This window comes from Elephas maximus, chromosome 23 (assembly GCF_024166365.1).
Source record: "Elephas maximus indicus isolate mEleMax1 chromosome 23, mEleMax1 primary haplotype, whole genome shotgun sequence".
NCBI classification, from domain to species: domain Eukaryota; kingdom Metazoa; phylum Chordata; class Mammalia; order Proboscidea; family Elephantidae; genus Elephas; species Elephas maximus.
The window spans coordinates 66232044-66247612 of NC_064841.1; the positions used below are offsets into that span (position 1 = coordinate 66232044).

Consider the following 15569-nt stretch of genomic DNA (forward strand, 5'->3'; position numbering starts at 1 on the left):
CTGGGTTTCCACGGCTGTAAATCTTTAGGGGAGCAGACTGTCACATCTTTCTTTCATGGAGTGGCTGCAGGGTTCAAACTGCTAACCTTTCAGTTAGCAGTTGACCACTTTAGCAGTGCACCACAAGGGCTCCCATGAAAACAGTAAGTACTCCTTAACTACTTACTAATGCATCCAAATTTTGACACATGTACTTACGTGATAAACCTGTATGCATTTATACTTTGGAGAGATTTGTGAGCCCATACAGATATATATAGTTCCCATCTTTTTTGCTTCCGCAACCTCCTTCTACCAAAAGACAAGACTGTGCATAAGATGGTGAGAAGCAATGGACGGAAATACATCAATTTCATAAAATGCTTTTTAAAATTAATTATCATTCCTTGGAATTAGCTGCTTTGTATTTTAAGAACATAAAAGGATAACCTTGACTGAATTCATGAATAAAATATTCACTAGAATACACAAGCACCAATATGAATAAAATCACATATGGATCCACTTGATATTTGAGAGGAAAACTGAATCTGTGAAGTGAACCATGGAAGTTCAAAATAAGTGGGAGAAAGCATCATGAACTCACAGAAAAGTGAGTTACAAAGCAGAAAGAGGAGTATAAGAGTCACAGGAAAAGTTTTCCTAATGTTAGATTTCACTAAAAGTAGTAATGACTTTTGATAGATTATAAATTACTTTCTATTGCTTCTGAGAACAGAAAGCCATTTCCTTCGCTTTTCTCCAATACCTTTTTCATTTTTTAATTTTGTTTACAAAATTATAAATCAAAGTTTGTTTTATATTTCAAACATATTTTTAACTTTTAAACAAGTCCAGGTGCTATGAATTCATATGAGGACTTGCGGGTGGTACGAATGGTTAAGCACTTGACTAACCATTCAAACCCATGTGGCCATCTGCTTCAGGAAGGTCAAAGCCTTGAAAACCCTGTGGAGCAGTTCTGCTCTGCAACACATGCTGTCGTTATGAGCCAAAATCAACCTGATGGCAGCCAACAACAACAATCTATTTTAGAATAAAATTTCTGACAAAACATTAAGCCTTTCTTTTTTTTATTTTTAAGAATGAGAGTAATTTCTATCACCTCAACTATAAGTGTTTAAGTTTCCCTTTCATTTTTTAGTTATTTCTGTAATTTCAACAAAATATTTTGCATGCAAAACCAATCATATTGAAATACTATTCCGAACCATCTCTAATTTTGTTCACACTAAATAATCAGTTTTCACGGGCACAATGATAAACATAAAATTATAACACATATAAATGTGATAAATAAAAAAAGTTACAAATGAAATTAAGTAATAAAATGATAAAAGAAGAACAACTGCAAAAGACTATATTTAGATTGGCAATTTGTTCTTGGGTTAATCATGCAGGTAATTATAAAAGATTATCTTTTTTTTTCTTTCTTATTTTTTTAAAAAAGATAACTGGCTGCCTAAAGCAAAAAACAAAACAAACAAACAAAAACCTTGTATTATGGGGTTTATATTATAATACATGTGGATGTAAAATATATCTCTAGTAGTACAAAGGATGATGGAGTAAAAAAGAACTATATTGTTGTAAGGTTTTTTACATTTACATGAAGTGCTACATTAATAATTCTTAGTAGTTTGGAATAAGTAAAAGACAGATATTTTAATCCTTAGAGCAATCACTAAAAAAAAAAGTACAGACTAATATAACTAAAAAATCAATAAGAACGAAATAAAATGAAATACTTGGCTAACCCAAAGGAATATAGAAAAGAAGTAGAGTAGCAAAATAAAATGCTACAAATAGAAAACAAATAGTAAAATGGTCTAATTAAACTCAACCGTATCAATAATTACATTAAGTTTAAATGGACTAAACACTCCATATGAAAGGCAGAGGTTTTCAGGCTGAATTTAAAAAAGGAACACCCGCTATATGCTGTCTAAAAGAGATGTATCTTAAATGCAAAGACACATAAATTAACCATATAGAGGCAGATAAAAAGGGAAAGGATGGAAAACATATGTTCTGCAAATAGTAAAGCATAAGAGAGCCACTGTGAAAACTTCAACAGAAGACACTGTAGACTTCCAGACAAGAAGTATTTATTATCAAGGATAATTAAGGATTTCTTTAATAATAATAAATTTTCAGTTCATCAGACAGGCACTATGACATTTTATGTCTATGCACGTGATTCAAACAAAAACTCTAATTTATATAAAGCAAAAACTGATAGGGCTAAAGGAAAAAAGGAGAAAGTGATATATTTTTGTCATACGTGAAAATTTAATACCACTCTCTCAGCACTGATAGATCAGTTAGACAAAAACCAGGGTGGATAGAAATATTTAGAACATCATCTTGACTTAGATAATATTCACAGAAATTACACTAAAAAACTGCAGAATACAAATTTGTTTCAAGTTCAATGGAATGTTCACCAATTTAGACCATATATTGTTGTTGTTATGTACCATCGAATTGATTTTTGACTCATAGCAACCCTATAGGACAGGGGAAAACTACCTCATGGGGTTTACTAGGCTATAATCTTTACAGGAGATGATCGCAAGGTCTTTTCTCCCGTGGAGTGGCTGATGGGTTTGAACCTCTGGCCTTCAGGTTAGCAGCTGAGCTCTTCTACCTTTGCACCACCAGCACCCCTTCTGGACCATATACTGGTCCTTAAAATGATTCTTAATAAATTTTCTATAGATTGAAATCTTACAGAGACTCTTACAGGGAGTCTAACCACAGCATTACATATCAAAAATGATAATATTTTTAGAACACACCATTTTCAAAAGATATATTTCTAAATAACTCATGCATCAATGTTAAAATCGCAGGGAAAATTATATGTATATAGAACTGAATAATAATATAAGTACAATGTATCAAAATTTGGGGGATGCTGCTAAAACAGGGCTTAGAAGGAAGATTTTAGCTTCAAATTCTTGTATTAGAAAAGAGAAATATTTAAAGACCTTGATATAAAAAACAAGAAAGAATAAAATAAAACAAAAAGTAGAAAGAAGAAAATAATAAAGAGAAGTAAATACAATAAAAAACAGACTAACAGAGAAAATAAAATAAGCAAAAGAAAGAAAGAAATTGCATGAAAAGAGGAATACAACAGATCAGCAAGAATTACAGGCAATCGGCAGGTAATGAATGAGGTTTGTTCCTAAGTCTGTTTTTAAGTCGAATTTGTAGGTAAGTCAGAACAGGTACATACGGTTCTTATTCAGCATCAGTTAGTCAAAATAATAATAATAATAATAATATGTCTTACTATACAGTGTATATTTCAATTTCACCTTTCTATGTATATAGGGGAAACCCTGGTGGTGTAGTGGTTAAGTGCTATGGCTGCTAACCAAAGGGCCAGCGGTAGTTCGAAACCGCCAGGCGCTCCTTGGAAACTCTATGGGCAGTTCTAATCTGTCCAATAGGGTCGCTATGAGTCGGAATTGACTTCACGGCACTGGGTTTGTTTTTTTTTTGTTTAAGCATATAGAACACTTAAGAAACACTTCCAAACAGTGCAATGTTTTCATGAGAGTCACAAAGCAGTGTGTTTGTTATTACAGACCACTGTATGTATTTAACTCAAATTTTTAATATAATAGGCAGTCTGTTCTTAAGTATGAGTTGCCTATAAGTTGGATGTTCATAACCTGGGGACTGCTTGTACATAAAAAGAGAGGAAAACACAAATTACTAATATCAGGAGTATAAAGAAATGGCTTATAACCATGGATCCTACAGATATGAAAAGGGTAATCAAGGGGTATTATTAACATGATGACAGTAAATTAACAGTTTATAAACTCTTTGAAAAAGAAAACTTACCAAATCTGACAGAACAAGAAAGAGAAAACTTTAATATCTCTGTATATATGTTAAGTAATTGAATTCATAAAGAAAAACTGTCTAACAAAGGAAACTTCAGGGCCAAAGTGTTTCCCTGGTGAATTCTATCAAACATTTAAGGAAGAAATAATGCCAATTTTATATTAACTCTACTCTCAGAAAATAAAGGAGGGAGAAATACATTTCTATTTGTTTTACGAGGCTAACATTACCCTGATACCAAAACTTGACAAAGACATTTCAAGAAATGAAAACTACAGACCAATAACCCTCAAGAACAAAACTACAACTTATAACCAAACATTAGCAAATCACATCTTGAAATACATAAAAAAAAAAAAAAAGATAATACAGCATGACCAATCAGCAGTATATCAGGAAAGCAGGGTCGGTTTTATAGTAAAAAATCAATCATGAAACTCATCACATTAACAAAATAAAGAAGAAAAACTACATTATCTCAATATTTTTAGTAAAAACACTTGACGAAATTTAACGCAAGTCATGTCAAACATTCTAGAAACACAGGAATTAAAGGTGATTTTTTTTATTTTTGAAAATCTACAGCTAACATCATGCTTAGATGAATACCGAGAGCTTTTCCTCTAAGATTAGATATAAGACACTGATGTCCACTCTCAGCACAAAACATGTAAAAAGAATACACCTCAATCCCTACGTCATGTGAAACAAAAAATAAAAATTAACTTGGGGTGAATTTTAACTTTTAGGACATAGAAGAAGACATGAGATAACTTATTCTCTGGATTTAATTCTGACAGACAAATAAAAATAATTGTGACCCCAATACCACCCAGCATGTTTCCTCCTTTTTCAAAACGGGCAGCTGAGAGCTTAACATAATTACGGCCATGATAAACATATAAGTTGTTCTTCCTCTGCCTGCCTCCTTCACATACCTCTGTTAATGACTTTGTTTTGACCAAATGTTAATGACTTTGTTCTTTGTTTTAAACTGATGCAAATAACCTTTTGTTCTGTGGGGACTACCTGTGGCATACAACCCCCACAGGAAAGTTGGAGCCCAGGTATCAGATTATGTATGTCATTAGCCTAATAAAGAAATGCCTGGCAGGGGGCTACAAAGACACTTGTAACCCTTGTAAGATTCTATATAAGCTCTAATGTAAAACTGCTCTTAGGGACTCCTTAGAGAGTGATGTATACATCTCCTTAATAAGCTTTCTCACTCTTTCTGACTTGGACTATGTTTCATTGGCTCAACTGCTCCAGGGCACGGACCCTAATCAGGTAACAATAATGAATTCTTTACTTCAACAAAATTCTGTGCATAATCAAAGAAGGCATGGTCTCGGCCCACAGCTATACGAACCTAACAGGAATTTCTCTAAATAGATGTGAGATGCATGCATACACCTACTAAATTAAAAAATAAAATTAATTAAGGCATTGACCAACTAGTCCGCTTTGCTGTTTAACAAATGAAATTATGCTGAGGCTTTTGCAAGTTGCCTCATTCATATTTTCTTAGGAACTTGTATACACTTCCTGGCCTAGAAATAAACAGGAAAAGAAAAATTCTCTATCTTTGAGCTTACATTCTTTGGGGTAGATACAATAAACAATTCTCAGTTTTTAGACCATTATATAACGTATTTGAAGTTCATGGGTATTGTGAAAAAAAAAAAAACTGAGCAACATACGAGATATTGCAAGTGCTTTGTGGGCCTACATGGTGAATTGAAAATTAGGAAGGCCAGTAGCACATCATAGAGAAGATGATATTTGAGAAAAGACTTGCAGTTCAGGAGTTATCCAGGAAGACAACTGGAGGAAGGTCATTATTTTGTCTAGGCCACAGCAATGGCCCTGAGGCAAGGCTGGTAAATTCAAGGCACAGGAGGAGTCCTATGTGGGTGGTAATCAGGGTGTCTTTGTGCTCATACCCCAACGTTAGTTTTCGTATTTTCTTTTCCCAGCTATTTAAATAGGAATCCTCATTGGCTAGACTTCTGACAATAGAGGATTATCTTGACAAACGTCCTAACAGCTTCACATACAGTTGGCTTGATCATGTTAGTATGAACTACCATTTGTATACGGAATAATCCGCTTCATAAAAGCAAGACATATAGTACTACCAAACGGTCTAAGTTCAAGGCAAGTATTTTAGAATATACCTTTGGTCTATTATCCGTTTTGTTAGTTTTAATCATTTTGGTGATTTTGGTCTTATTATTATAAAAGATATTTTACTGTGTATGTATAAATTAGAAATAAAATTCTTAGTAAATAGTTCCTTATTGGGAGAGACTAATAAAAATAGTCATGATAAATTTGAAATAAACTCCCAGATTAATTTACTTTTGTAAAATACAATTCTTATTACTTATAGATGTTTCCCCCTTTACATTCTTATAAGTTTAAAATTTAGTCTACTTTGTTGATCTTTGCTCTTTTTTTCACAGTTTTATCTCTTGTTTGGAGGCTATAATAAGGCAGACTAATATATCTCACCTCAGGATGTGAGTGTATTATATACAGTAAAACCTGCAAAAGCCAGAACCTGTGTAAGGCGGAAACCTGCCGGAGAAGGAAAACTCAAATATTTTCCACTAATAGTGAGTGATAGAAAAGTGGTAAGCCTGCACCCTGTCAAAAGCAGAAAACTTGAGAGACCCGGAAAAGCAAGGCAGTCCTACTGAGTTCAGGCTCTCACAAGTTTCACTGTATCTGTTTAAAACAACAAAGTAACAACAACTAACATATAGTGAGTGCGTTTATCATGTGTTAGTCAGCTTCACTCTTAACATTCATTGTCTCATTTGATCTTACTCACAGCCCTAAGAAGTAGGTTCTGTTATTGAACCCACTTCAGAAAGCAATCATTTTCTCAAGGTTGCTCAACTAATATTTGGAATTGAACCAAGGTGTGTCATGATGTATTTTGTTTATCTACTTCTCATTTATGGATGTACATATATATTTTAAGAACAAAACTCACCAAATGCAGGTAACACAAAGTGACAGTTTCAACATTTTTAAACTCAATAATTTTTATATAGACCATTGATTTGTAAATGGATATGTATACACTAAAAATACTTGGAAAATGAATGGTTGTTTCTGATCTTCTGAATTAAAAAAAAAAAGTTTTAAATTTACTTTCTATTATCTGAATCGAGATTTTTTTCTTCCAAAAAGTGTAGATGAATTCATCATTTGTCAATAGACCAATTTTCCCCCAAGGTCTTCACACAAGAGGTAAACTCAATTGTACTATCCCGGGTCTCCGCTGCCCTGAAATATGGCTTTATGGGAAGTATCTCTGTGTGCTTTGGATCCCAAACTCTGATTTGCAGTCAACACCTAAAGAGACACTTCTGGGTCACATATGTTCAGGGACCGTCATCCTACTATGCTCTCTTTCCCTGTCCTCCACTCCTTGTGCTGTATTTTAACAATGATTGGCCAGGGAGAAGAGGCAGGGGCCCTACCAGCATAATATACAATAAATAATAAAGTACATATTTTGTATGTAATCCCCATCCCCTGACACTTCAATACAACAGATACCCTTGTTATGTCTAGAAATGATGCCATGAAATAACTGTTTAGAAAACTGTTTTAGGGAAGGAAGATCAGAGTTAACCATAAAAATGAGTTTTTTTTTTTTTTTTCTAACAAGTAGCCCACCTAATGCCATGAGACACGTCATCAGAATTGCGTTAGCCCACGCATTTTGCCACACTGAGGAAGGTTCCTAAATGGACACTCTGAAGTTGCTCAATCTACTTTCCCACCAGGTTCCAACTTTCAAATTGGCTTACCTTGACAACTTGTCTTGAAAAAATAACAAAGCATCATGGAGGGAACAGGGAATACAGAACAGAGAGTACATAGACGCTTTTTTAAAAATTAAGACACGGAAGCTTTTCAAGGGAGAATTCTAGAAATAGGGCAATAATTACCTAGATAAAGATGGAGTTAAAAGATGAACTTACCCTGGTTTAGTGTCATTTACAACACAGTGGTAGGTGAACGTTCCAAACATCTGAACACCTAAAATTCCATAAAGAAGTAGAAAGAAAAGCAGGAAAATGGAAACACTCCATATTTGTTCCCCTGATCGCCTAGGGGGGAAAAAGAAGGTAAAATAGGTAAAATTTACCCAAAAAGTCATACAACTTTTCACATTCATTTATGTAAAAACAATGCTTACTTTAAAATATTTGTGATTCTGGTCCTTGGTAGTTCAAATCGGAAATAAATCCGGAATGCCCGGATCATAATTAGTGGTCGTGGGATCCGCAACATGCCCCAAGGTGACATCTGGTCAACTATATCGGCAATTTCAAATACCTATAAATTCGGAGGTAAATAAAATAATTAGTGTTCTCTTTAGTATTACTCATAGTCATGAAATATACTGACAATGTATCAGCAGGGGCCCCTGCACTTATTCATATATTATTTATTTTCCACTGAAATCCATTTTCTTTTGAGTAAATTTTGAAGATAATGTTATCTTAAAAGAAATAAAAATATATCAACTAATAAAATTGCCATTTTTTGTTCATTTCCTTGACTAATTCATCACGGCAGTTTTTATTACAAAAACAAGTTACAACTTAGAATATAAAACAAGTATGCTAAGTCTTCCTTACTAGTAATTTTTTTTGATGAAGTCTTCTTAGTATCTAGAAAATAATGGCGAAAGTGCTAAAATATTAGGAAAAATACAAAAAAGGATTGTATCATTTACCCTACTGACTGAGGCCACGTTGCGGTTAGAAAATGGTTTTCAATCACCCAATACTTATTAAATGGAAAACAACATCAATATGCAGGATGAAATTAGATTGTTGGAGAGGGAAACATCTTAAAACTAAGGAAGGATAGTTGATCTATAAGCACTACCATGAGCTGGCAGAATGGATTGTGATTTTTTTTAATTTTGAATTTGTTAACACAGAAGGTAATCATTAATCACTTTAGTTACTTTGAATGGCAAATTATGGCAGGACAAATGCATGGGAATTACTTTCCAATAAAATCCTTCCTTTAAGACTTTTTGATATATGTTCTCAAATTTTCATAAAGCAAAACACCCATTGCTGTAGGTTTGATTCCGACTCATAGCAACCCTACAGGCCAGAGTAGAACTGCCCCATGGAGTTTCCAAGGAGCAGCTTGTAGATTGGAAGTGCTGGCCTTTTGGTTAGCAGCAGAGCTCTTAACCACTGCACCACCAGGGCTCCACCCATTCTCATAGTAAGGTATTTAAACTTGCAACATAGTATTTTATGTTGATAAGTATATGTCCCAATATATTTCTTTTCATCTGCTTTTTAGGGAGAATTCAGTCATATAAAAACTGGAAATTTTTTTTAATTAAATATTTAATTCTCCAAATACAGAAATTCCTACCATATTCTTTCCTTTATTTCAATGAATATAAATTTTATATTTGTTAAATAAGGAATATTTCCTGTAGTATTGATTATTGCTTGACTTGAAATAATTTACAAACATGACCTACAATGATTGAAATGGTAAATTTAGGCTTTATCTAAAAAAAAATTCAAAATAAATCTGCTGTCACAGGAACTTACACAATTATATTTGACATATTCTTTAATATTTCTATTTAAACTTTCAATGCAAAATCATGCCCATTCAGAAAACATTCCATTCCCTTGTAATTTAAAAGTATTTAATTACCTGTAACACCAATGAAACCCAAAGGCAAAAGACCATAAATCCATCAAAAACACACCAGCGATCTTTCACATAGGAACTATCCCCCTGAAAATAAATTTCACATGGCATTATTAGGAAAAATGAATATTTTAAAAGAACACCATGGAGGTAATAGTCAACGGTCATTTCACTCAAAGCTATCCACAGTTTTTGTATCATAATTCAGGAGACTCTCAAAGGAATACTTATAAGCATTGTAAATGGCATTATTTATTAGGAAAACAATTTATGAAATGAGGAGTTGCAGAGCTTTGCTATAAAATGTAATTCATGCAAAAGGAAAACATCCCTATTTTTTCTCTTCACTACACCCATCCCCCACTTAAGGAGCCAGATGCCATTCTACTAAATAGGCAGCTTAGGCCCTAAGTCAGTTCACTTCCTAAATCACTAAGAGCACACAGAGGTCAACATGGAGGCCTTTAAAATTGTCTTATCAATCATCATTCGTAGGGAAATTAACCAGTAGTTCACCACAAGCTGCATAAATGTTGAAGACAAAACATGCCTTAATTGAAAAATAAAAGCAATAATACATATTCATTTAGGATTAACTTTATTTGGGATTATATGCAAAAGAAAGATAAAGAAGATGCAGTGTTTTCATTTTTTAAAGAGAATCTATTCTGACATTAGGATGATATGTCAATAAAATAAAAGTTTTAAAAAAAAAGTTCCTTTGGAATTAAAGAAAACAGAAAACTGGTGACTCAGGATACGCACACAGCTTTTTCTCATCTTAATTTTTAATCTCTTGCTCTTCAATGCTCATTTTTCTTCATGTTGTTCTGTCTTCCCGAAAAATTCTCCCAATTCTGTGCTGACTTTTTCTTGTAAGCTTCTATCCGCTCACCACATTCACTCACCACAGCCTTCTCTGATCCATTGCCATGACTCACACATCAGGCAACAACTGACAACTCGATTCTTGCCTATATCTGATGTTCAGTATTGTGTTGCTTACAGAATATTCCTTTGCAATTCCTACCTGGTTGTTTTGTGCATTTATATTTTAGTCTCTCCAATTTATCAGCTCTAATTGTGGAATTTGGGTTTCCTATGTAATCTTCTCTGAATGTACTTTCTGGGGTTACATTAAAAAGTAAACATTTGAGTTTGTCTTTAAGTTTAGTAACACCTTGAGACTCTAAAGTAGATAATTTAGGGTGGTACCTCCAGCACAGGGTGTGACATACAGCAGATAGGGAGTGAATAAGTAGATAAGCACGTGATTCTGCTTTAGACAGAGGGCTTCTGCAGATCACAGTGCATACAGTAAGGAGTCAATTAATATGTTTAATGAATGCATCCCTTCATCCATGCATTCAACAAAACTATTAGAGCTGTTTCTTAAAAGTAATGACTCCCTTCTAGTAAACAGAAAAAGGTGTAATGTCTTTCAAAGTTGATATCTTAAAGATAGGACTCTTTTTCTATGTGATCATGAAAGACCACTGATGAGTACCATATTTTTATGCAAATAATGAACACCTTATACGTTTGTTTGCCAACCACACCATCCTTTTGCAAGGTATTTTCATAAGCACACTATGCTAATTTTTTACAGTAACATGTAAAAAAAAATTGGCATAGCAGCATTTATGAAAATACCTTGAGGAGGAAGGACGCTATTGGCAAATAAATATAGAGAGTGCGTTATCTGTGTAAAATGCAGTATAGGAGATGACTTTTGAATATGTCCAGGATTAGTATAGTTTGAATAAGCAGAGTTGAACATGGTAAGCCAATGCAAACAGGGTCAAGGTTTATATAATTTGTACATTATAATGCAATGCAAATATCAACTGAAATAACTACCAATTTAATCTCTGCCAATAACCACTAAAGTTTAGTGAGCTTAAAATACCTTTCAATAAAGAGAACACAGGCTTTGAAAGCTGGCACTTTGATACATAACTTCATATTAATACTATGTGCCTGACATACTTGTTAAATTATGTTTCTCTCCATTTTTTTCTCACTGTTAACTGTAATTGTTTAATAGTTGCTATGTTTCAATTTATAAGTATATCCAAATCCTTTTAAAATCCTACTGTATTAATGCTGAAGTTATGCTATTTGTGAATAATAAATTATCCCTTTCCTTTGCATCCAAAATATGTAAGCAGACCCAAACACACGTGAGTGGGACCAGTGGTACTTGAGAAATACTAATGCCTCAAATACCAAAGAAAACTTTCAATTTGTTTGTTGCATCCATAAGAAATAGAGGGAGGGAGTGCTTGAGCTACGGGTAGAAATCAGCTTGCTAGAGGTGGAGGAGGTGAGTTATTCAAGAGCTGTCTGTCAATTTTTATGAAAGGTAGGCACTCAGAGGCTGTCAATCAATTACACAGTAGAGGAGAGTTAACTTAAATTGCCATGCAAGTATTTAACAAGCAGAGCAACCAAACACATTTACCTGAAAGCATTTATGCCAATATATTTTTCAGTTCTAAAATGATATGCACTGGTTTAGTTTCAGGAACACATGACTAATCGTCACGAGTTTCCAGGGCCCTCTGTCATTGTATCTTAGCATTCTTATTGATTACTTCTACTCAAAGGATGTGTGCTACTTTTACCTACCTCTGTTGCCAGATTGGTCTATTGCAGAATTCAGCCTGCAATACAAGGGCTGCCTGTCAACAACACACAAACATACATCATCCAAATGGTTTTTTTTTTTCCTAGGGACTTGGTGAGCTACAATACTTCTTGGGACAGAAATCAGTGGGGAGGCAAGTAGAAATAAATTATTGGGGAGCAGGAATTAATTGGCAGACACCCCTAAGTTTGGGGTGCATTATAAGAGATGTGAAATCCTTAAAAACAAATATATTCTTCTTACAAAAAAAGGTTTAAAGACATTTCATGCCTTAAAGGCTTTCTGTTTCAATTTCTCTCTCCTGCAGGGCATCAAGCACTGTACTCCACAGCGAGCTTCTCAAACACAAATCAGATTGTGTCACTCTTGGATTAAAATCCTCTGGGCATCTTTACTGACTGCAGGATGGAGTCTGAACTCCTCTGGGAGCCTACGAGGCCCTCCATGATGTAGCCGTGTCTGCTTCACAGCATCCTCCTTGCTGCTCCTTGGCCACATCCTGTCTGCTGCATCTATTGACTATTCTTGCTGGTAGTTGCCACTGATCAGCTCCAACTCATGGGACCCCATGTACAACAGGATGAAACGTTGCCAGGTCCTGCACCATCTTCATGATTGCTGGTATCCATTACTGCAGCCACTGTGTATTTTGAGTGGCTTCCAACCTAGACTCATCTTCCAGGACTACACAACATTGTTACCCACAGGACTTGCATTGGCTGATTTTTGGTAGATCACCAGGGCTTTCTGTCTACTCTGTCTTAGTTTGGAAGCTCTGCTGAAACCTGTCCACCATGGATAACCCTCATGGTATTTGAAACACAGGAAGCACAGCTTCTGGCATTGTAGCAACATGCAAGCTGCCACAGTACAATCCACTGACAGACTGGTGGAAGACTGACTACTTGGAGCTCAATAAAGCACTAAGCCATTCCACTCCTTTGTGCCTTAAAGCATTCCTTTTCCTTCTTGTGAAATACTTTTCAACCATGCCATAGACCACACTTACTCATCCTTCCAGGCAAAAGTCCTGTATTCCTCGTTCTTCAAAACTTTTCCCGTATCTCCAAGCAAATTCCACCCCCTCTTTTTTCTGCCTCACTGTGGCTTTTACAGGAACCCTGGTGGTACAGTGGTTAAAGAGTTCAGCTGCTAAGAAAAAAGTCAGAGGTTGGAACCACCAGCAGCTCCATGGGAGAAAGATGAGTCAGTCTGCTTCCCTAAAGGTTACAGCCTTGGAAGCCCTATAGAGCAGTTCTACTGTGTCCTGCAGGGTCTCTATGAGTCGGAATTGACTCGATGGCAGTGGGTTTTTGGTTTTGGTAGCTTTTTCAGACCACTGTTACAGCACTTTGATAAAACACTGAAGGTCTATCTCTCACTATCTGAACTCTCACTATATGAGTATTCACAGTTTATATTTGCAAAATCGTTTACCCACAAATCACTATATAACTAATGAATCTGTAAGTATGTGAGTAGAAACATTTAAGTTGTGCATGGATCCTGGCAAGATAGTGTAGTGTGTATTACAGTTGTAACTCTTCTTTTGGCTAAACTTTCTGCTGTCATTGTTTAAATTAACTACATTGTTTATTACTACTTTCTACTTTCCTGTATTTTCCCTGAACTTTAGCCTTTGATGGGACTCAGTACTTGAGTCTACCAACTCGGGTCCATTTGATCATATCTCATCTCTTCTGGAACATACTTTATTTTATCACAGTTTAATCTTCCTGAATTTAAGATAGATGAAATCAATTACATGCTTATATCTTCCAATCTGTGTAATCAGCAGCATTTTTTCTTTCTTCCTGTTTTGTAAGAAAACGATGCATCTGACAATTGAAGGCCTCTTAGCTTCAATAAAATCTGGTAGATAACATCTTTAAAATATCGTTCATGTTCTTATTTATGTATGAGAACGTGTTCATGTTTTTGTGTACAGCATACAAAATATCCACTGAGTTCATTAAGTGCAATAATTAAGCGATGGGTGTTTTAAATGCTTTTTTATTACGCAGAAATCCTGGATGGATTGTTGTACAGGTGTTAGAGTGTATTGGTGATGTTTGGAGAAATTGGTTGGAGTTTCTGGAAAATGGTCATAATGCATTATTTACTGCAATATAGACTCCTGTTCTCCAAAACTGTGTCATCCAACATGTTCTCAGGAATAGATGGGGCAGTGATTAGCATGCTACAAGCATTCAATAAGTTTTTTGCTGAGTAATTAAAGGGAAATTTGGGAACAGAACTTGGGTTTAAGAATATAACTCTCTCTTTAAACATATCTTAATATATCTGCAAATCACTATTGTTGATGTTGCCATCGAGTTGATTCTGACTTGTGGATACACTGTGTGTGCAGAGTAGGAAGCAGACTGCCAGGCCTGCTTCCCAAGGCACCTCTGGGTGGGTTTGAACTGCCAACCTTTCAGTTAGTAGTCCAGCGCTTGGCCATTTGCACCACCCAGGGACTGGCAAATAACTAAGTCAATAAAATTACTGGGAGGTACTAGAAAGCCACAGATCCCATATTTTCATTTTGAAAAATAAACTTTCTGAGCTTGGTTTATTGCACATAGTTTTATAAACCAGCTATTACAGCTGTAACATACCATTGCCAATCAGGCTAGGAATAATTTTAGAGAGTAGTGTATGATGGAAGAGCATCAATACACTGATTTGTCTTTATAAATATTTTATCATGGACTTATATAGTGATGTACATGGAAAACTCTCTTTCAAAAAGAAGCCACTGGCATATGTGTGCAGCAATTCACAAAGACACTTCCACACACAGCATATATGAAGTACTCGTGTCACTTGCTTAGCAACAAAATCTGATGAACATTAGAAATATTTTGGTGGAAAATCAGTGCATATTAAACATTTAATATTTGTACGTCTTTACCAGACAATGTGAAACGTATTAAAAAGAGTAACCTAATACTCAAAATAGAATATAATGTACACATATATATTCATAAGTTTATATACACGTGTGAAAAAAACACAAGCGTAAGTCCTGGAGAAGTCTCTGGATGGGGGTCAAGGAGCTTGGCTGCTAACCAAAAGGTTACAAGTTCAAGGCCACCCAGAGGAACCTCAGAAAAAGTCCTCGCTATCTATTTCAAAAACATCAGCCAATGAAAACCCCACGGAGTTCTACTCTGACAAATATGGGGTCGCCATGTGTCAGAGTCAAATCCATGACAACTGGTTTGGTTAAGTCCTAGGTAAACAAACACAAGAACACACTCGCAAATTACTCTGGGTGAAGACGTTAAAACATTGAATGAGAGGCAATTACTGTTTTGTTGCCAAATAA

The 15569-nt window shown here is 35.0% G+C and overlaps 1 protein-coding gene across 3 annotated transcripts in view; it reads right to left on the reverse strand.

Moving 5' to 3' along the window:
* Positions 1-15569, reverse strand: part of NALCN (sodium leak channel, non-selective) — a 406966-nt gene that overhangs the window by 359986 nt on the left and 31411 nt on the right. For 2 of the 3 annotated variants that reach the window (XM_049867216.1, XM_049867214.1), the window contains exons 4-6: positions 9589-9672; positions 8087-8226; positions 7869-7997 (exon numbers count right to left, since the gene is read on the reverse strand). In XM_049867216.1, coding sequence (XP_049723173.1) covers positions 7869-7997; positions 8087-8226; positions 9589-9672 — 353 coding nt within the window. The remainder of the gene's footprint in view (positions 1-7868; positions 7998-8086; positions 8227-9588; positions 9673-15569) is intronic. The other variant, XM_049867215.1, reaches the window with a different exon arrangement.